Raw genomic sequence first — 21,064 nt, forward strand, 5'->3', positions numbered from 1 at the left:
GATCCTTGTCCATTTCAGTCCAACCTTTGACTCCCTCGAGGTCCTCGACCTCGGTGGTTGCCACAGCAACACACACTTTGGTTTTTGTGGGCGGCCCCTTTCACTAGACGCGCCCCTCAGACTGCCTTCCAAATCCGAGCGCGAGGAACACCCGCCTCATTTCCGCCACTCGAGTCGACGGGCCCAACAATCCCGTCTTCGGGTTTGAGCCAGCAAATCGCGCCAGCGCCGGACGCGCGGTGATGACGTCGGCCGGCGGCGGCGGCGGCGGCGCCAGGGAGACTGCGAGGGTTTCTGGGGCAGCTGGCCCGACCGCTGAGAGCTGCTGTCATGGCGGCCGCTCCGTGGGGCGTCTTCTTCGTCATGCTGCTGCTGCTAGCAGGGAAAATCCACAGCTCGGAGGTCCACGGGGCTTCTGCGGACGGGTCGGGGGGCATTGGGGTTGGCATAGGAGATCGCTTCAAGATTGAGGGGCGTGCGGTTGTTCCAGGAGTGAAGCCTCAGGACTGGATCTCGGCGGCCCGAGTGCTGGTAGACGGAGAAGAGCACGTCGGCTTCCTTAAGTGAGTATCCTGAGGAACGCGGGAGAACGGTTTGGATGGAAGCCGGAGGGGAAGTACCCCCGGGAGAGCTAAGTGTCAAGAGCTGCCGACGTCGCAGTCGGAGAATGAAGGGGCAGGTGCCGCTAGCCATCTGTGCCGGGAGACCTTAGGAGGCTGTCGGAAGCTTTCCCCTTCCCAGTCTCGCACCTCAGAAATGAGGATAGCAGGTGCTTGCCCGAGGGCCGGAGGAGGTGGGGTCAGCTACCTTCAACTCCATAATGGCCCTGTATGGGGACGACCACTTATGGGCCCTGGGGACAGATGGACCCCTCATTTGTCTCTTGCTGAATTCTTTCATTTACATCTCATCTGGTTTCCCTGGAATCTGGCCGGTTATTGTTATTTATTTTTTTTTCCATTCATTGCAGTCTTTTCGGAGCTTGATGTTGTGTAGAGAGATGGTAAGCAAATGGGGAATTCTGAAAGCCCAAAGGGCTTCTGGTGATGACATAGACTGGGAGACTAATGCTGCTTCTAAAATTAATAGGCCCTGAAGTCCCTGATCAAAGCACCCTTTTCGCCTGTAGGTGGGATTGTTGCTCGTTTTTGCACTTGACTTCATCGAGGGATTTGCAACGTTACACTTGGCATTTATGTGGGACTAGGGCTTCACTGGCATTGCTTACGCGCTTCTGTCTTCTCTAGCTGTTAGTAGAAACGGGGATTTCAATCTGTATTAAAAGTCGTGTTGAATTTATCAGCACTCTCATTTTGTGACAGCCTCCTTTTCAGATGTTTAAGACACGTGTGGTGTTTTAAATCTTTCAATCACTGCTTGGAAAATGAAACTACGAACTGAAAAAATATTTAGGGAAGGAGTGTTTCTCTGGTGGGTTTGTGCACCAGCAATCGGTGTCTGAGAACCAGACCACTTAAACGTTGACATTTAGTTCTAAATTTGATTTGCAAATATTCACATCATCCAGATGTCTTTGAATGAGGATTTCAACCTCAGATTTATAAACAATGACAAGAAGCTTACAACCATGATTTTAATGTTATCTGTCTAATTAAAGATCTGGCATTAGGGAATTCTTTATGTTTAACCTAGTTAACAGTGTTTTAATGATAAAGCTTTCATTAAGTTTTGGAAAATTAGTCTTACTTGACCATTTGCCCTTTTATTTCCTGAAGTACACAATTCTTTTAAAAATCATTTATTATTTTTATTTAAAAATAATAGATCTAAGTAATATGTATGTTGAAGAAAATATAATAAAATAGAGACAACAACTCAACATTTTCTTTTAGCTTTCCTAGCCTTTCTTGGAATCATGTGATCTATATTTTTAGTAGTACAATATAGTATATATCCTTTGTAACCTGCTTTTTTTGCTTAATATTTTGTGAGTAGGTCCTGATGCCATTTCATGTTTTTCCATTTGCATGTAGAAAGATTGATTAAGAATTAATAAAGGAGTTTGTCCTGCCAAACTTGTTGGAAGAGGGATAGGCAATTTGTCTTGTGCCTGTTATGCATAGTGTGCAGTTTTGATTCCTGTTTGTACCTATTGGAAGTTGCTTGGGGCTTGGTTAAGGGAAATGAAGGGAGTTTGGCCTTAGGACTCCTCATGCCACTTCTCATTTTTATCACTGCATATATAAATAAACCTTTAACAAGTCCTCTGTTTTTAGACATTTAGGTAGTTTTCAGTTTTTGACATAGGAAGATTACTTACTGTATCTTTATGAATGTTTTATTATGGAAAATTACAGATTAAAATAAACAATTAGTGAATCCTTAGATACTAATCACAGTCTACTGTTTTGTTTCATGTCTCTTCTATACCTCATTTATTTTTTCTAGGCTATTGAAATATCCCAAAGATATTATTTCACTTGTAAAAATGTTATTATGTATGTCTAGAAGATAAAGTTTTAGAAAATAATACAATACCATTATTGATTCAACAAAATTTATAATACTGTAACATCATCTAATAATACCCAGTCCATTTGTTTCCCCACTTATCTTAAAAATGCTTTTATGTAATTGTTCTTTCAAAATACGGTCCAACAAGGCCTTATATATTGTTGAGTACAGTTTTAAAGCCAAGTTTTAAAATGTCATTATAAAGTTTGTGTCATCTTTCTAAAGTAAAATATTTACCTTAGGATGAAAAATCTATTTGCATTTTCTATAGGTAGTTGGTTCTGCTATTATTTATGTTATACAGTCATTAGTTTAATTCTGTATTTGTTGTGGACCTAGAAAAATATTTAGAAATGTATTCAGTTAGGGCTCCATCAAGAAACAGAAGATACAGACAAATTAGATAATTTGAAGAAAGGTGTTTTTTCAATATAGTTTATTGATTATGCTCTTACAGTTGTCCCATTTTCCCTTCACTCCCCTCCACCCTGCACACCCTCTCCCACCTGCATTCCCCCCCTTTAGTTCATGTCCATGGGTCGTACGTGTAAGTTCTTTAGCTTGTACATTTCCCATACTGTTCTTACCCTCCCCCTATTTTCTACCTATCATCTTTGCTACTTATTCTCTGTACCTTTTCTCCCTCTCTCCTCCTCGCACTCCCCTATTGCTAACCCTCCATGTGATCTCCATTTCTTTGGTTCTGTTCCTATTCTAGTTGTTTGCTTAGTTTGTTTTTGTTTTAGATGTGGTTGTTAATAATTGTGAGTTTGCTGTTATTTTACTGTACTTAAGGAAAGTTTAATGAAAAGATTAAACAGTGTAGTCATGGTGTTGGGGAGCAACCAGATTGCATAATACCCTAAAGTTTACGACCTCAAGTCTATTATCAACTTGAAGCCTGAAGGGAGGAAGCTAGAAGGGAAGAAAGGACTGTGTGAGGAGGAACTATGTGCCTTGACGCCACCAGTCAGAGGTGGCCTCTTGAAGAGAGAAATTGGGGAGAAGATGCTAAGCGTGTTTTCTTCCCTTCCTCCAGTGTGCAGAGAGAAGGATGGGGGAGAGGGGTCTGAAGGGCAAATGGAAGACATCTAGCTCAGGAATAAAATTAACTCGATGTTTACATTTCAATTCTCTTTTAGTTAAGTGTGTGCTTTGAAGTAGCAGGGAATACCTACCCTTACTCTTTTAATAAATATTGTGGATATGGCAGGAATCAGTTATTCCTTTAACAGTGAAAGAGCCAAATAATAAGAAGCATCATTTGAAAACATTATTATGATACTGGGAGTTCTCTGATAAAGTTGGTCTTTTTAGAATCAATCATTTGTTTTCCTGAAACAGAAACTTCTTTTTCCTCAGAATGGCAGTTTCTCATTATCAGAGCGTTAACTTTGATCTGTGAACATGTAATTATCAGCTCTTAATGGGATGGTTTTCTAAGCCCAGAAAGTTTATGACAAAGCAGGTAGGAAAAGATGAATGGTTTTAACTACAAAAACAGGAAGAAAGAACCACAAAGTGCAAATTAAAACTATTTTAAAAAGCCATTTTAATTTAGAAATCGTTGGAGGGGATTGGCAAAATTAGAACCACTAATGTTGTAATAATAATGTATATTTATAACTTTCCTTGAATAAAGACATGGCTTCCAAATAGAAACTGCTCCTGACACCTGTTATCTCTGTTCCACAGAGGGAGCAGAAGTAGTTCTGTGTCAGGGCTCTCTGCCACTGTGAAGTGGTTAGGGCGTTTTCAGAACCCATTCAGTATAATTATGGAAGCTGAAGAATGAGACAACTCTTGCTAGTCTGGGGTGTTTTTTTTGTTGTTGTTTTGCAAATTGCTCTGAGTGTCATTCTTGGAATTCATTTGGGGGTTAACAGATGATCTAAAACATAAGAAAAGGATACACTATTAATCAGTAGTGACTAAATAAGATTTTCATTTTTCTAGGACAGATGGGAGTTTTGTGGTTCATGACATACCCTCTGGATCCTATGTAGTGGAAGTTATATCTCCTGCTTATAGGTTTGATCCCATCAGAGTGGACATTACTTCAAAAGGAAAAATGAGGTGAGAGCAACTGATTTAATTTTCACTGAAGTCTGGGCTACTGTATACCTCATTCTATATTACTTTCAGAATTTATAATTAAGGTTGAAAATGTTCTCATTTAAACTATAGGTATTCCTTAAAACACTTAAAACATCTTTATATTGTTTTATTCTGAGGATTGATAATACTGTAAAGTTGAACTTTCTTCTACTCTAGCTTAAAATTTACTTTAAAGCTCCTAATCTGATTATTTAGGGAAGACATAAGATTACTTACTATCCAAGCAAAAGCACTGTGGCTCTGGCCAGGTGGCCCAGTTGGTTAGAGCATTATCCTGGTCACCGAAAGATTGCAGGTTCCATCAGGGCACATACCTAAGTTGTGGGTTTGTTCCCCAGTTGGGACGCATATGGAGACAACGGATCAATGTTTCTCACATCATGTCTCTCTCTCTCCCCCGTCCCCTACCTCTCTAAAGTTATAAACATATCCTCGGTTAGGATTTAAAAAAAAAAGTGCTGTGAAAGTTATAATTGAAATGTGAATAAAGTTGGAAATAATTTAACTTTCTAAATTGGAAATGTTATTTATTACTTGTTTTTAATTGAAATAGTTTGATGATGCCCCTTAGTGCCCATTTGATAATATGTTGACCTAGAAACTTCTATAGTTATTCCTTGTGGAATATTTAATATGCAATGGAAATTTAATATTTCTTGGGAAAATAATAGCTTACATTGTAGAGTTTATGTCGAAGTAAGTAACATCATGATAAGAAAATGGAAGTACAGCATTAGAGCCTGGCAGAGTAGGAGAAAATTTCAGAATTTGTAAGTAGATGTTGCGATTTGAATTTGAGGTGAAAAGAATTTTGGATTAATTCAGGCTCTGAGTATAGAATACTATAGACACATTTGCAGTTGGAATCAGTTGTGTAGATACCCACAGTGTTCAGATGTAGCCTTTTGTTATAACCTCCAGTTTATTTATTTGTTTATTTTGTTATTGTCTGCTGCCAATAGTATTCTTTTTGTTCTAATCTCACCAGGAAGTATAGGAAAGCAGTTTTATATATTTATGTGTTCCAGCTTTACTGAGGTATAATTAACAAATATGAAACAGTTTTGAATGGTAATGTGTCTTCTTTTTTTGAGCTACCACAAAATTATTCCATGTTGCTATAATAAAGCACAAGCCATGCAATGGCAAAAATAATTTTGGGGTTGGAGGAGCTGTGTTTTACTGACATTTTCAGTATGTGCAAGCCTATTCAGGTTGATCAAATTGAGTTGACATCATAAGAAATATGTTCACTTAGTACTATAATATTTGTAGTTGAGTTAGTGTTTACTCCTAAAATGTTTTACTTCTCTCTTTGCTTTCTGTTAGTATTGGAAGTTTTTAAAGTATCATATGTAATTCAAATAGGGTAACACATAAAGCTGTCTTATCCTTTACATCACCTGAATATCAGTCCGTTTTTATGATCAGATCCTACCGAGGGACATGTAGGATTTTCTTTCTCCTTCCTTAGCATGTATAATGAACAGAGACGGTGATTCTGTAGTCATTTAAGTTCTTAATGTTATCATGAAACCAGTACCATGATGTCACTAAAAGTACATTCTTTGGAAACAAATTACTTTTTCTCTTTTTGAAGTTTAGAGCAAGGGTGAAGCTTGAATTGAAGCTAATACCTTACAAATATGTTTATAAATAATCTTTGATGGACTAAATGGATTGCTTCAAAGTACATGAACCTCATGTGGTATCGACTTTCTCATGTCTTTTTAGAGACAAAGATTTAAAAAAAAATGTACAGGTAAAATTCTAGTATGGAAATCTAAAACTTAAAAGACTTAGAATGACTGTACACATTTGAATTGCAGGGTTGGAGATGGGGGATATGTAGATTATAGTATATATTACAGACAGGTTACATTTTTAAAAAATTGCAAACACTGAGTACTGGAGGGAATGAGAGTTGTTAAAGGAGGATACTTGTCTATTAAAAACTAATTTATTTTTATTATTCTTTACTCTGAATTTTGAATTTGTAGTCTAAACAAATAGAAATATTTTTTCTAAATACAAAGTTTATTTACTTTTTTACCTTGGGTAAAGAGTACTTCCTGCTTTAGCATTAAGGACTGGTTGCAGCAGTGGGATTCATATTCTCATGTCCATTCCTGGTGATTGGATGCCTGAAGCATAGGTAAAAAAAAAACAACCCAATAATTAATAATTGGGGTGGGACAGAGTAGAGAACAAGGTGGATTTGTAGAAGATCCTAATATTGTTGACCAATGTTTTATAAGCATACTTGGTAAGTAGTTTCAAATATACGTGAGACTTCCATTTCTGACATTTTGACAGAATGTAAAACTTCAGAAATGCTGGGTAAAATATATATAGCTATTTTTAACTGTGTAGCTTGATTCCAGTCTTGAGTTCTTTCTCTACATTTTGCTAAATATTTTAGATACACAGATAAAACTATTTTGATTAGATTTTCAAGGTCAAAAGTTTAGATACCTGAATATTTGGGGAAAGCTAAAGGTAATTATAAGGCATTGCTATAGGCAGTTTTTTTAACTAGTAATGTTTTAGTAGAATTATTGATGCCTTTTTCCGTGTTGCTTTATCAGAGCAAGATATGTGAATTACATCAAAACATCAGAAGTGGTTAGATTGCCCTATCCTCACTCCAAATGAAATCTTCAGGTCCACCTTCTTACTTTATTAAAAGGGAATCATGGGGCTGGACAGACTTTCTCATGAACCCGATGGTATGTATCAGGCTATAATAAAGTAGCATTACTAATCTCTAATTTGCTTCTAGGTGTTGTAAACTTTTAACCCCTGTGAGATAGCTGAAGTCAGATTGTTGGATGAAAGGATAATTGTGAATAGAATTTGTGGATTTCAGGAAAAATAGTGTTTTAGGAATATATAAGGAAAAGAATACAGTGAGAGTTAACATGGAAGATTGACATTGAAATGTGTGACACAAATTGGATAAATACTTATTTATGATGAAATGTTTTAAAATTCAAATAGAGTAAGAATATGTGGTAAGTCTGTCGGAGCTGTCCTCCTATTGTGTGCTACCTACGTTTTAGGCCCATTGATGAGTGTGCCATCATTTACTAACCAGCCCTTTATTGATGTTATCATTAGGTTTTTCGTCCTTTTTGGCATGTATATTGAGCAAAGAACTTATTCTGTGGTAATTTAAATATTTGGTATTATCATGAGACTGATGTGATGGTTTTACTAATTAAAAAATACTAATAGAATATAGTTGTTAGAAACAAATTGGCTTTTTTTGCCTGCTTTTGAAAGTTGAATTATTAAGTTAGAATTGTCTTAAATTTTGTTCATATTCCTTGCTGATAGCTATTTAGATCACAAATAGGAATGTTTGGGGCTGTATATCCTTTAGAGAGCACTAAATGAGTACCTAGAATCTCCTATCAGGGGTGAAGAAGCAGAAGGGTAGAGTGGACAGGAGAACTCAGCAATGAGACTTCAAAACTTACTAGAAACATCTTCCATCTTTTGTTTTTGAAATTCCATGGAAGCATATCCAGTGCTATAAACTTCTAGGTCATCTTTCGAACTTATCTGCTAAAGCAGTTGCCTAGTGTTACATTGGGGGCTGTAGGGGGTGTACATTAATGAAAAGTACAATACACTGTTTTCTCCAAGGACCGCAGTCATCTGGAAATAGCAGCCTCACTGGCTATCAGGATCACCAATCCCAAAGCCAGACCGCAGACTGAAGAGAGTGAATAGATAGTTCTGTTTTGTGAATTATTCATGCTAAGTAAAACTGTAAACTGCATAATGGTGGGTGGCACAAATGCAAAGTGAGATGTAAATTCCAAACACACATAGATAAGGCTTTTATGTTCTGCATAGTCAGACATTTGAGGAGCACCTTGCTATCGACAGGGCTGATTCAGTAGAATTGAGGTAGTTGCTCCTAGTTTTATTTGTATACAACATTTAAGTTTTTAATTTTATCGTTGGGTGTTAGATGCAGATTTTGTCCTACTATTAAGTGGGAAGAAATATCTTCTGAATGTCTTCCCCACAGGTTATGATGATGGTTCTTCCGTTGTTGATATTTGTACTTCTGCCCAAAGTGGTCAACACAAGCGATCCTGAAATGAGACGGGTAAGATGGTTGTCCAGCTGTGAATTTTTGAACCATATTCTGATACTTGGTCCGTCCATTGTGTCTGGGTGGCTCGGGTCTTTCAACTTTATCCTAGTTTCCAAGCCAGATTCATCTAGAAATGGTGTTAATACAATGTTCCTGGCACCTAGTCAGTCATTTCCATTGGAACAGATCAATTCATTTGGTTGTGCTTGATAAAGGCCTGGGACTCTTCACATAGCTAAATATTCTACTTAGTACTAGACTGTTTGTTCCTCACTTGTTAGACAATTGAAATGCGTAATAATCCTGGTACACCTAACCCAAATATTTGCAAAATGATAGTTTCTTATAATCTATTTTACGAAACTCTTTAGAGTACACACTTGGTTATGTGTTCAGACACATGAAAACGATGTGAATAGACCATGGGAGAAAAATAGAATAGTGGCTTTCAGACTTTGTACCACAAGACTGTGCTGGTTTGGCAAGGGAGGGAGGAGTTGCCAAGGGAGGATGCTTCACGTTTAGTGCTTTGTCTCTTTAAATGTCGGCTTCCATAGTGAATCTGCAGTTTTTTAAAAACCATTGTCCATTCTAACACGTCAATAAATACCTTCTTAGTTCCAAGTTTTTTCATTATAATTAATGTATTGATGTGTTGACATCTTTTCAATTACTGAAAAATATTTACTAATCAATTTCTAGGTTCTGAGTACCAGGGAATATGCAGGTGAATAATTATATCACCCTTGTCCTCAGCAAGCTCATAATCCAGTTAAATGTAGGGATAGAACGGATTTATAAAAAATTCCTGTTGCCATGAGGGGAGTGTGTATATGTGTGTGCAGAGGTGTGTTTTAAATAGAAAAATAAGGTAGAAATAAAATAAATAAAAATGTTTGCTGAGATAGTAGGTGATAAAGTTCTGTAGAAGGTGAGGCATTTATTCCAAGCTGGAATAGCAGAAAAAAAGCTTCCTGGAAAAAGAAAGCTTTATGATGTTTCATAATGTTTTATTACTAAAATCTTGGCATCTCTGCTTCAGTGTTGGCCAGAAAATATACATCCTGTACAATCCTTTTATCTTTAAGCCAACTCTCTTTGGCATAAACAGAAGGCAGCATCAGAAGTCACATGAAATTAAAAGTTCATTACTTGCAAAGTGCTTTGTACATGGTAAGCAGTATAAAAAGTTGTTCATTATTCAAAAGTTGTAGAATTGAACAGATTTAAAAATAGAGTTGAGCCCTGACTGGTATGGCTCAGTGGGATGGTGTCATACTGTAAACAGAAAGGTCGCCAGTTCTGTTCCTAGTCAGGGCACAAGCTTAAGTTTGTGCTAGGTCCCCAGTTGAGGGATGGCGAGAGGCACTGATTGGCTGTTTCTTTGGCATATTGATGTTTCTCTCCCTCTCTCTTTCCCCCTCTCCCCCTCCCTCCCTCTCTCTCCTTCTCTCTGCCTCCCTCCCTCCCTCTCTCCCTCCATCTCTTCCTCTCTAAAAATCAAGTCTTAAAGAAAATACAGTTGATACATTTTTACAAGGACTCAAGACCTATTACCATATATATTTAATTCTTTATAACATTTTTTGAAGATTTTATTTATTATTTTTAGAGAGGGGGAAACGAGGGAGAAAGAGAGGGAGAGAATGTGTCCTTGCCTCTCTTGACCTGGCCTGAAACCCAGGAATGTTCCCTAGATTGGGAATCAAACCCACAACCCTTTGGTTTGCAGGCTGGCACTCAGTCCATTGAGCCACTGAGCCACACACAGCCAGGTCTCATTCTTGATTATTAGGGCATGTTAACATATTTATAATGTTCTTTTTTCCTTTTTTTAAAGGTTTTATTATTTTTAGAGAAAGGGAGGGAGAAAGAAGGAGAGAAACATCAATGTATGGTTGCCCACTGGGGACCTGGCCTGCAACCCAGGCATGTGCCCTGACTGGGAATTGAACCAGTAACACTTGTTTGAAGGCCAGCGCTCAATCCACTGAGCCACACCCTGGCCGGGGCTATTTGTAATGTTTCTTTTCCTGGCCTTATTTCACTTTTTCCTTGAAAACCCATGTATAAATTCTACTTTTGGGGAGAAAGCCCAAATTGATACTATAATGATGTTCAATTTTAAGTGACAGATAATATAGTATTTGCTGTTTTTTTTTTTAGGTCTGAACTAATACAATTTTAGGTTCATTTTTGAGATGTCATGTAAAATTCAAATGAAGCAGACATTATATTAATATTATTGAAGGTGGAACAGTACTTTATGGATTATTGGCTCAGTAAGGGGGAGGACAAAAACCTCAAAATAAAAGTGCCAGATCCTTATCCCATCCTGCCAGTGTCTTGTTTGTAGCATTTGTGTTGCTTGTTCTGGATGCTGTAATTGAGGTCACCCAAGCTGTACAGCATAGATTTAAGGGCCCTAGGACTCAAGTGTTGGGAAAACTGCTGTTACCTTCCAAATTACTCTGATGCCTTGATAGATAAAAATTGATATTCTGGTTGTATTCATCTAAAGAAAGCATGAGTTAAAAAAACACTCATCAAAACAACAAGAAAGCATTTTAATCAAAAAACATAAGATGGCAGGAATATGGTCATATATGGCCATTATCAGAGGAAATGCCTTTAAAAAAAAAAATGAATCAAACCCTAGGGAAGCATTTACTGGAATTTACTAAGGATCAAACTGCTTAGTGGTAGAAAGGAGGTATGAAACATGGTTTCTGAAGTGCTCCTGGATATGACATTGCATCCTTGCTTAGAACCAGTGCCTTTTACTTGTTCTACTCCTCTCCTTCTTCCTTAATGGAAGTATTAGTTGTTTAGTGACCCGAAGGGTCCCTCTGCCTTTCATGTCATCATGCTTTGTCTTCCTGCAGGAGATGGAGCAGTCAATGAATATGCTGAATTCCAACCATGAATTGCCTGATGTTTCTGAGTTCATGACAAGACTCTTCTCTTCAAAATCATCTGGCAAGTCTAGCAGCGGCAGCAGTAAAACAGGCAAAAGTGGGGCTGGGAAAAGGAGGTAGTTGGGCGGTCCAGAGCTGGCATTTGCACAAACACGGCAACACCTGGAGGCATTCAAGTCTTGTGGAAAACTGTGTGAAGCAACTACTGTAAACTTAAGTCATCCTTAAAGTTGATCTCTTATAACTGTTGTGTGTGATAACCCTTCAGTACATGTTTTGGACTCGGTACACAAGAAAACCCAGCTTTCATCCTTTGTGTGAGGTCAATATTGATGTCACTGAATTAATTACAGTGTCCTATAGTAAATGACATTAATAAATTATATGAAGTACTATACTTATGTATATTAAAATGTTTTAACCCAGAGATAAAATTATCTTGTCATTTATTTCCACTTAATGTTTCCTTTGATCCTAAAAGTTTTCTTCTGTCTTTCATTAGCTGAGGCTTGAAATTGATCTTTTCTGTCTAAAAAGAAGTGTGTGATATTTTTACAGCAGTTTGAACCATGGTTTTTTTATACAGCCAGATCATTGAAAATGCTCAGTCCTGCCTTGCCATTGAACATACCCTGATGATTGAGGTAGAACCATATGTTCCTGATGTACTTTCAATTTTTATTATTACAGTTAGTTTCAGAGTTTGGGTATATGAATTAGAATATGTTATGAATCTTGAAATTGTGGTTACCATCTATGGTAGTCTTTATTGAGTGTCAGTATGTGCTGTGTGATTCAGGGTAGGATACAGAGATGAATAATTTCCAGTGTCAGTCCTTAACAGAGCTTAACATGAAGAGAGGGAGCACAAACAATAATAGGGAGTGAGTGGCTGGGGGAAGGAAGAGCAGTGATAGGAGAGCCTTCCAGAGTCTGAGGACACAGCTTCGTGTAATATTGGTGGTGTGGCACAGGTAGCTTTTCACTTCTTCATCTCTCCCATCCTTGGTTCTCAGAGTGGCTGGAATATAAATTACTACTTTCCAGTCAGGAGGGTCTCATAAACTTTATTTAAATAAGTTACAAAAATGTCACACTATTTTGATGCATTGTTTTAATTAAAGAGGACTCTGAGGCTATTGTATCGTTTCCAGTAGAGGGCTCCTGTCCTTTCCTATGCTAAAGAACCCCCTATTGCTTTTCTTCAGGTAACTAAATCAGCAAAACACAGCAAGAAAGTTTGGTTCCAAAAGTTTATTTTCCCTTTTGGAATAGGTGCCATCGGTCATTTTGAAATGAGGTACATAAGTTTTCTTCTAAGTCCCAGTGCAGAACATTTGTATTAAATATATAAAGGAGGAACTATATCTCTGTTGGTATTAAAACACTAAAGTTACCAAACTGATTACATGATCAGTATACATGATGAATGATTAAGGTATGTAAACTGGTTAATGTGAGAAGTAGTCTTTTAATATAAAATAATTTATTGAAAATATTAGAACACTAGTTCAGTGAAAGTTGTAATTTAAAGGAGCCAGAATAAAGAGTCAGTTTGTATAACCAGAAGTCACTTTGAAAAATTTCAAAATCTGGATTGTCAAAATTTGTATATGAAATACCTAATGATGAGGAATTAGCACTTCTAAGGAAATTACCATTTTAAGTGTTCAAGTGTTAATTAAGAAACTATGTGTGGTTATTTTACATACATTCTAACACCATCTGAATTATATATGTACATATACATATCCCTTATATTACAGAATGTTTTACATCAATTGCATATGAAAATCTCACTGTCTTTGCATGAAACCTTCATCAAATGCTTAGTGTGCTTACAGGTGCAGAAATGATTGTATGTTATTAGAAAATAGGGATTTAGCCCTGCCTGGTGTGGCTCAGGGGGTTGAGCACTGGCCTGCGAACCAAGGGGTCGCTCATTCAATCCCAGTCAGGGCACAAGCCAGGTCCCTGGTGGGGGGCACTCGAGAGGCAACTACTCATTGATGTTTCTCTCCCTCTTTCCCATCCCCTCTCTAAAAATAAATAAAATCTTTTAAAAAATAAAGAGAATAGAGATTTAGTGCAAAGAACCTGTTCACCTGCTAATTTGCTTTGTGACTTCTGACAAGCCACTTTCCCTCTTTGCATCATGTCTTGTTCATTGCATTTCCAGCATTGAGCATGTAGACACCATTAAATGTTTGTTCAGTAAATAAGTCAGCTTCAAGTTTCCTCATCTGTGAATTGAGGATGTGGATTAGGCCTGTAAATTCCTTTTCAGATATAAAATTCTACTATACTTTTAACCTACCCTTAAGGTTAGATGGTCAGTGATCAGTGCCAACTTCCTCTTTTCTTGCTTCCTTGGGTTCTTTTCTGCTATTCCCCATCTGGAGACAGAATATTATTTTTCTCTTCTTTAGGGCCTTTCTTAGATTCAGTTTACATGTAAGTATCTCCTCTGAAATGTAAGCTCCATGTTTTAAAATTTTTAAATCTACTAATTTAAATGTGAGTAGTGACTGTGTGCAGAGCAAATCTTTGTTGCTCGTTCTTGATAGGAAGTCCTGAGTGCCCAGGATGCATTAAGAGCACTCAAGTTTTTAAGCAGTTTTTCTAGGAGTCAAAACCTTGGGATTCACCCCAAGTCTTGTTAACATTGTGAAGACTTGGGATTTTACCTAACCTTCCTAGAGCAGTAAACTATCTTATTTTCCCCTTCATGTTTCTTTTGACAGGAGGGAAGAAGCAACCATTCAGCAACTTTTAGGTAGTGAGAAGGTTTCAAGATCCCAATGAGGAATGCAAATAATGATAAAAGAGAGCCTTTTCATTTAAGTAGTCACTCAAACTTTCAGAAAGTTTGGAGTTTTTTAAGTGCTCAACCAAGTAAAAGTTTATAAAGTGTTGTTATTAAATGTTGGGAACCGCCCTGCCTGGTATCAGAAGCTGTAACCCCCGCCAAGGCTAAGGCTGAAGGAACGACCTTGGACATAAGCCAGCAAGGAGACAAAGCTTATCTCCCTGGCAGGAGCACCGCTTCTGCTCCTTTTACTTCACCCTGCCTGGGCCCCAACGCTTGGTCAGTTAGCCAATGACAGGTAAGATTCCCCAAGGGGGGAAGACTTCATACAGGCACGATCACATGGGAGGCCCCCAAGGAAGGACTTTGGGGGCTACAGCAAAAGGGGGTGATGGACTGTCACCCCTCAGCTTTGACATAGCTGAGTCCTCATTGTCTGTGAGAAAAATCTCCTAATCTGTTGGCTGCCTTACTTCCCTTGCTCCACCTAAGCCTGAAATAATGACAGAGGTTGGTGCCGCTCTGTGCTAGAAAGGGCAGGTTCCCCAGGTGATCAGGCCTAAGAAAGAATATGTAAAATCCTGTGAAACCTGCTTTGTTTAGAATGCTCTCAATTGAATGATAAGGATCCAAGCAAGAAGTAAGTTTGTTCCTTCAAGTTTTTTACAGCTCTTTGACCCTGACTCAAAATAGGCCCTCAGACTTCCTTGTTTTCTATTGTTTGATCCTTACTTCCTGGCAATGAGTAATGAGCTTTACCTGAATTCTTATGTAAACAAACCCAATAAAAGCCTACTCTCCCTAGGGCCGCTGTCCCCTAGGGAGGGTGGCCATGGCGCCCCCACCAGAGAGAGTGGCCATTCCGTTCCTACTTCCCCACAGGACCTGGTTGTCTCTATGTTTTTCTTGTGTGTCGACGAGCCATCCCCAGCGTTCTGCGGTCACTGCCGGTCAGTGATCGCATCAATTAAATATCTTTTAAAAATAAGGTCAAGTGTTTTTATTTTTGTTTATTGCTTTCCAGGTCCCATATATATTTCTGCATGTTTACAATCATGTATGAGCCATTTTATATTTAAACTCAACAAAAATTCTCCTAAGCACTAATCTTAGGAAATACAGTAGAAGCTAGTGGCTGAGCCATTTAGTTCAAGGAGTATGTTGAGACAGGGCCTGGGTCTATTGTGTTGTTCTTTTAGCATTTTTTAAAAATAAAGATATAGGTAGGGTTTTTCCAAAGATTTACTTTATTTCTTTTGCGCAGGGGCAGGTAGGCGACCGAGCGCGCGAACCATCCTGTGTGGTTGCCTCTCTTCCTATGGGCCCCCACTCTGGGATGTTGCCATCTCACCCCTCATTGCTCTGCCGGCCATCGAACCTGCGATGCTTTGGTTAGCAGCCCGCGCTCAATCCACTGATTTTGCCAGACAGGGCTCTTTTAGCATTTTAAGTGTGATTGGTGTCACAATTTTTTAATTTGTAAAGTATATGAGAATATCCAATTGGTAAAAAGTGTTTGTATTCAAGGGAGCTTGAAGATAGGCTTTGCAAAATTAGATGTGGCCTATAAACATAAACATCATTTTAATACTTTTGAAAGAATGATGAAATATTAAAAGAGCTTCATTAGAAAAGTCCCCCAAAATACCACCAAATATAGCGTATGGTTTTTTTCCTTTAACTATTTTGAGAGCATAGGGAAACTGAAGCCTTTCACAATGCCTGCAGCCTAATAGGATTAAGTGAGCCAGGCAGGCAGACATAAGAGGGAGTAGTAAATTAAGAAGGTCAAACAGTAATAAGGAATGGGAAGAACATAGAAATGAGCTGTGCAGAGCATTTCCAAAAGAAAGCTTTTGATAAGGCATTTAATTCCACTTAAATTCAATAAACTAATACTATGAAAGATTAATATTTGTATCCCCTTAGGTAATTTTGAAATCAATTTTCTTTTTTAAAGAATATTTATTTTTTAAGAGAGAGGAAGGTAGGAAGAAAGGTAGAGAAACCATCAATCTGTGTTTGCCTCTCGGTGCCCCCTACTGGGGACCTAGCCCATAGTCCAGGCATGTGCCCTGACTGGGAATCAACCATTGACCTTTGGTTCACAGGCTGCACTCACAGTCACTGAGCCATACCAGTCAAGGCCGTAATCAATTTTCCATATAGGTGAATATTAGTCATTTGTTCTCACTTTAACAGCTCCTGTGACATATATTTGGTATTTAAAAAATCACTAGTAGTAAGAAATTAGAAAATATTTAGAATTAAATTATCGTGAAAATTTCGCATGAAGATTAAATGGAATCATTCTAGCCCTGGCTGGTTAGCTCAGTTGGAACATCAGCCCGTACACCAAAGGCTGTAGATTTGATCCCAGTCAGGACACATACTTAGGTTGTGGGTTTGATCCCCAGAGGGGTGTGTACGGGAGCAACCAATCACTGTTTCTCTCTCATGCTCTCTTTCCCCCTACTTCTCTAAAATCAGTAAGCATAGTCTTGGGTGAGGATTAAAAAAAAGAAAATGGAGTCATTCTAGAAGTATGATGATATGATTCATAAAGGATCAAGAGAAGATGTCTAAGGAGAGTTTCCTTGCAATAACTGCTCTCATGGAATCTTGTCCATTATACAAAAGAAAGAAAATACCATTTTGCACTTGTCTCTGCACAGGACTGGATGGACCTGCCTTTCCACTCAAAGCTGGTTGGACCGAGGGTGGTGCTTGAGCCAGTCAGTTGGTGGTATGGGATCAGAGAAGGCAGTATGTTGATGCTGAGGAGCACACAGGTAAGCAGAATTAACAGTAGAATATGGAAAGTCAGCATCTGCCCAGCAGACATTATAGCAATGCCTGGGTTGGAGACCATGATGACACCAGAGAGGGGTGGAGAGAGTAGCTACAGATAACAGTCCAGTTCCAGAGAGGTTCAGCTGCTCTACAGAGGTTCTGTGAAAGCCTCTTGATTCCCTGCCCCCACCATCTCTACCCTAACCCCTTTCTTGTTATCTGACCTCACTAGGTGAGTACTGGGTCCAGTTTCAGCCTAAGAGGATACATAGAGATTTAGAGAAAAGCTGCCAGTGATTAACATTCACGTTTTTCTATACAAATGCTTCTGTTGACTTTATAACTATATTGGATATAATTTAGGAAGGATTAAAAGGTCTGATTTTTGTAGTTTGGTGAAGAGAATGCTGAGGGGATTTTTTAAATAATCCATAACCCCTTTAAAGCAAATTCTGATAAGCTGTGTATCACTCCATGAAGTCTGAGAAAGGAAATGCACTTATATTACAGCAGAAGGAATTGCAGTTGACCTTTGAACAACATGGATTTGAACTGGGCAGGTGCACTTGCGCGTGGAGTTTTCAGATGACCCACACAGTTCAAACCTGTGTTGTTCAAGGGTCAGCTTCATGGCTGAGAGTCCGTGCGTGCAGAGGGCTAACTGTAGTTATACGGATTGTTGAAGGGGAGGTCAGCACCCCTAGCTCCCAAGTTCAAGGGTCAACTGTAGTTTGTTGTGAAAAAGTTCTTGGCATGGTAAATAAAATTGGGAAATGCCACTATAAGATTTACTTTTTTTGGAGTTCTTAAAAAATTGGGCAAAAAGTCACCTCTTAGGATAATTTATAAACTATGCAACTACCTGATGGTCTCTCAGATTTTGTCCTATCCCGAAAAGTATATTATTTTATTCCCAGAGTGTGAAGAATGGTAGGATGGATAAAGTATCAGTGGAAGAGGAAATGAGGTATAGCAACAAAATTGGACTGTGGGGAAGGGGAGTGGGAAATCTAAACTCTGACAATGAAAGATTTAAACCCATAGGGCCCCTGAGCAGTGATGCTGGGAATTTAGGAAGGAAACTTCCCCTAGAAAAATTTCTGAGTTGTACCCTCAGAGAGTTTAGCTTAAGCTACGCTCCAGATGTGGGGACAGAAGCCTCCAGAGGTGCTCATCGTAAATATACAAGGTGCTTTAAAAATATGTTTCCATTCCTTTAGTTTCCTGTATTTTCTCAGGCTAGGAGAGAAGAGGGCAACTCATACTTGAAAAATACAAGGTGACTGTCCCATGCCAGTTAAGACTGCCTTGTCCAGCCAGGTCTCTGTAATGAGTTGACACTACTTAACCTCCTCAGTCATGGCTCTGAACTCTTTCCCATTTGGTACTGCCCAATACTGGTCTACAATTTGTTCATCTGTAAAATAGAAAGTGTTTTCCTTCCTTGGTTATTGTTATGGGTTGAATTGTGTCCCCGAAATATGTTAGAGTCCTAACCCTCAGTACCTCAGATGTGACCTTATTTGTAAAAGGGGTGTTTATAGAGGTAATCAAGTTAAAATGAGATTAGGGTAACCTAATCCAGCATGACTGGTGTCATTCGAAAAGGGGGAGTCTGGACTCAGAGACAGACACACACGGGGTGGGGGTGGGGATGAGGTGGGGATAACATGAAGAGGCACTGGGAGAAGATGACTCTGCAAACCAAGGAACGCCCGAAGCTACCGGGGGCCAGGAGAGAGGCCTGGAGCAGACCCCCGTGCCTTCAGAGGAAGCATGGTCCCACTGACACTTGGATGTTGGACTTCGGGCCTCGAGAACAGTGAGATAATAAATTTCTGTTTTTCTAAACCATCCAGTTTGTGGTACTGTGTTATGGCAGTCCTACAGTCGTTTTAAAAATTAGATTTTATAAGTCTTTTCAAAACATCACTCCAGGTAGTGATTGGTTCTTCTCGAGATCAGCATTGAAGAGGGCAATAATCCCTGTCAACTAAGCTGTACTGGGTGTGTCTAACAGATGAAAAAGGACAGAAGTAACCTCTCTCTAATCTATATTTAGTTGTGGATGAAGCTCCCCTTTAATTGAAGCCTTACGGTTTTCTGCTTTTGAAGAGCTTGACCGACCAGTCTGCAACATGTGAATGTGAGGACTGCAGAACAGTACTTACCAGTTCTGCGTGTTTAAAAAGCGTATGTTTGTACTTAGAAAAAAAAATTACAAGGATAGACCCTGAGATATTTAACAGAGGTTATCTGTGTGTGGTAGAATTACTGGTAATTTTTTATTTGCTTATTTATTTTCTAAGTTTTCCAAGCAAATATGTATTAATCACTGTATTATGAAATATAGTTACTTTATATAAAATAAAACCTAGTATAGTTTTCTTGTTTCTGACTCTCCTGGAAAGGCCCTACTTCTAAGTACAAAGAACCTGTCAAAAGATTTTCCATGGTAGTCTAGTTTTCCAGGGAGAAGAGTGGTCCTCCAAATCCCAGTTTAAATCTGTTACCTCTTTCTCTTTGCTGGCATCCAGCCTGTGGTGTTTCCCACTGCAGTTCACTGTGTTTTACAGTAGGAAAACTAGGCTATAGTTAGCATATCGTGGTAAAGTTTCATGAATTTGAATTGAGAGTGGCTGGTCCATAAACTTGTTTTTGGGTATAGGAAGACTATACCCAAAGTCTATTTTGGGTAGACTACTTTGGTACTACTAAAGACAAGCACCAGTTTCCCACTAGTGATACTGGGGATAAGTGGGCAGAGTATGAGCCACCGTTTGTTGAAGGTAAAGGTGCCCAATTTTTCACTAGGACACCCTTGGGGATGCATCTATGCAGGATAACTCTCTCTAGAAAACCATTGCCAAGGCCTGGGAAGTAAAACTCTTCAGAGAACTCTTAGTAGGAGCATGAGGACATTTGTGGGGACATCTGGTGGTATGAGGCTTGAGGGCCATATAAAATAAGAAGATTAGGACTTTTTGGACAAGTAGATTGCTGTAAGGGACACTAGTGTGGATAAGTCTGGATGATAGTCAAGGCCAGTGAGCAGACTGGTGCTTGGCTTTTTCTTGCACTGTCCCAGATAAGGTGGTCGTCCCCACCCTCCCCTCATACAGTAATTCATCAGGGGAGATGCGGGACAGTGCAGTTCATTGGGAGGACAATTTTCCCAGCTGAATGTGCCCTTTGGTTTGAATATGAGTATTTATTTGAGTGTCAGTCTTTTGCTTATTATTAATGTAATGTCTCCAGAGTTGTTCAACTTGTTCTACTTGTGTTCTCATTTGCAGAAGCAACATAGCAGTTTCACTATATCCCTTTAATTTTAATCTCAAAAGAACTGCAAACAAACACTGGGACTTTACTAAAAGGGGTTTTTTTTGTTTTTTGTTTTGTTTTTTAAAGCAAACTTTTTAAAAAGATTTTATTTATTTGTTTTTAGAGAGGGAAGGGAGGGAGAAAGAGAGAGAGAGAGAGAGAGGGAGAGAGAGAGAGAGACATCAATGTGCAGTTGCTGGGGGCCATGGCCTGCAACCCAGGCATGTGCCCTGGCTGGGAATTGAACCTCCGAGCTCAATCCACTGAGCTACGCCAGCCAGGAAAGGTTTGTTTTTTTATGGTGTTCTGGGTGTTACAATTCCGAAACTCTTAAAGGATTGAGCAAATGAGCAAATGGCTGGTAAAGTGAAATACAAACATGGAAAAGGAAGAATCCTATGGTATAGGATTGGAATTGCAGATGTTAATATGAATTCATTGTTTTAATAAGTATCCATACATACATATTTCTTAGTTTTATCCACTCAAAGGGCCTAATAGCAGTGAATATATCTT

General features: G+C 38.8%; 1 protein-coding gene and 1 long non-coding RNA gene across 2 annotated transcripts; both read left to right on the top strand.

Moving 5' to 3' along the window:
* The first annotated feature begins 263 nt into the window (after positions 1–263).
* Positions 264–12,049, top strand: EMC7 (ER membrane protein complex subunit 7). Its single transcript, XM_028504292.2, is given in 6 exon segments — positions 264–563; positions 4,432–4,551; positions 7,182–7,236; positions 7,239–7,322; positions 8,636–8,716; positions 11,590–12,049. Coding segments are annotated over 6 exon segments (726 nt in total). The 5' UTR covers positions 264–330; the 3' UTR covers positions 11,743–12,049.
* A 7,883-nt stretch (positions 12,050–19,932) lies between these two features.
* On the top strand, positions 19,933–20,561 carry LOC118501338. Its single transcript, XR_004903975.1, has 2 exons — positions 19,933–20,013; positions 20,521–20,561. It is a non-coding gene; the product is annotated as an uncharacterized LOC118501338 (long non-coding RNA).
* The last annotated feature ends 503 nt before the right edge of the window (positions 20,562–21,064 follow it).

This window comes from Phyllostomus discolor, chromosome 1, assembly GCF_004126475.2.
Source record: "Phyllostomus discolor isolate MPI-MPIP mPhyDis1 chromosome 1, mPhyDis1.pri.v3, whole genome shotgun sequence".
Classification (NCBI taxonomy): Eukaryota; Metazoa; Chordata; class Mammalia; order Chiroptera; family Phyllostomidae; genus Phyllostomus; species Phyllostomus discolor.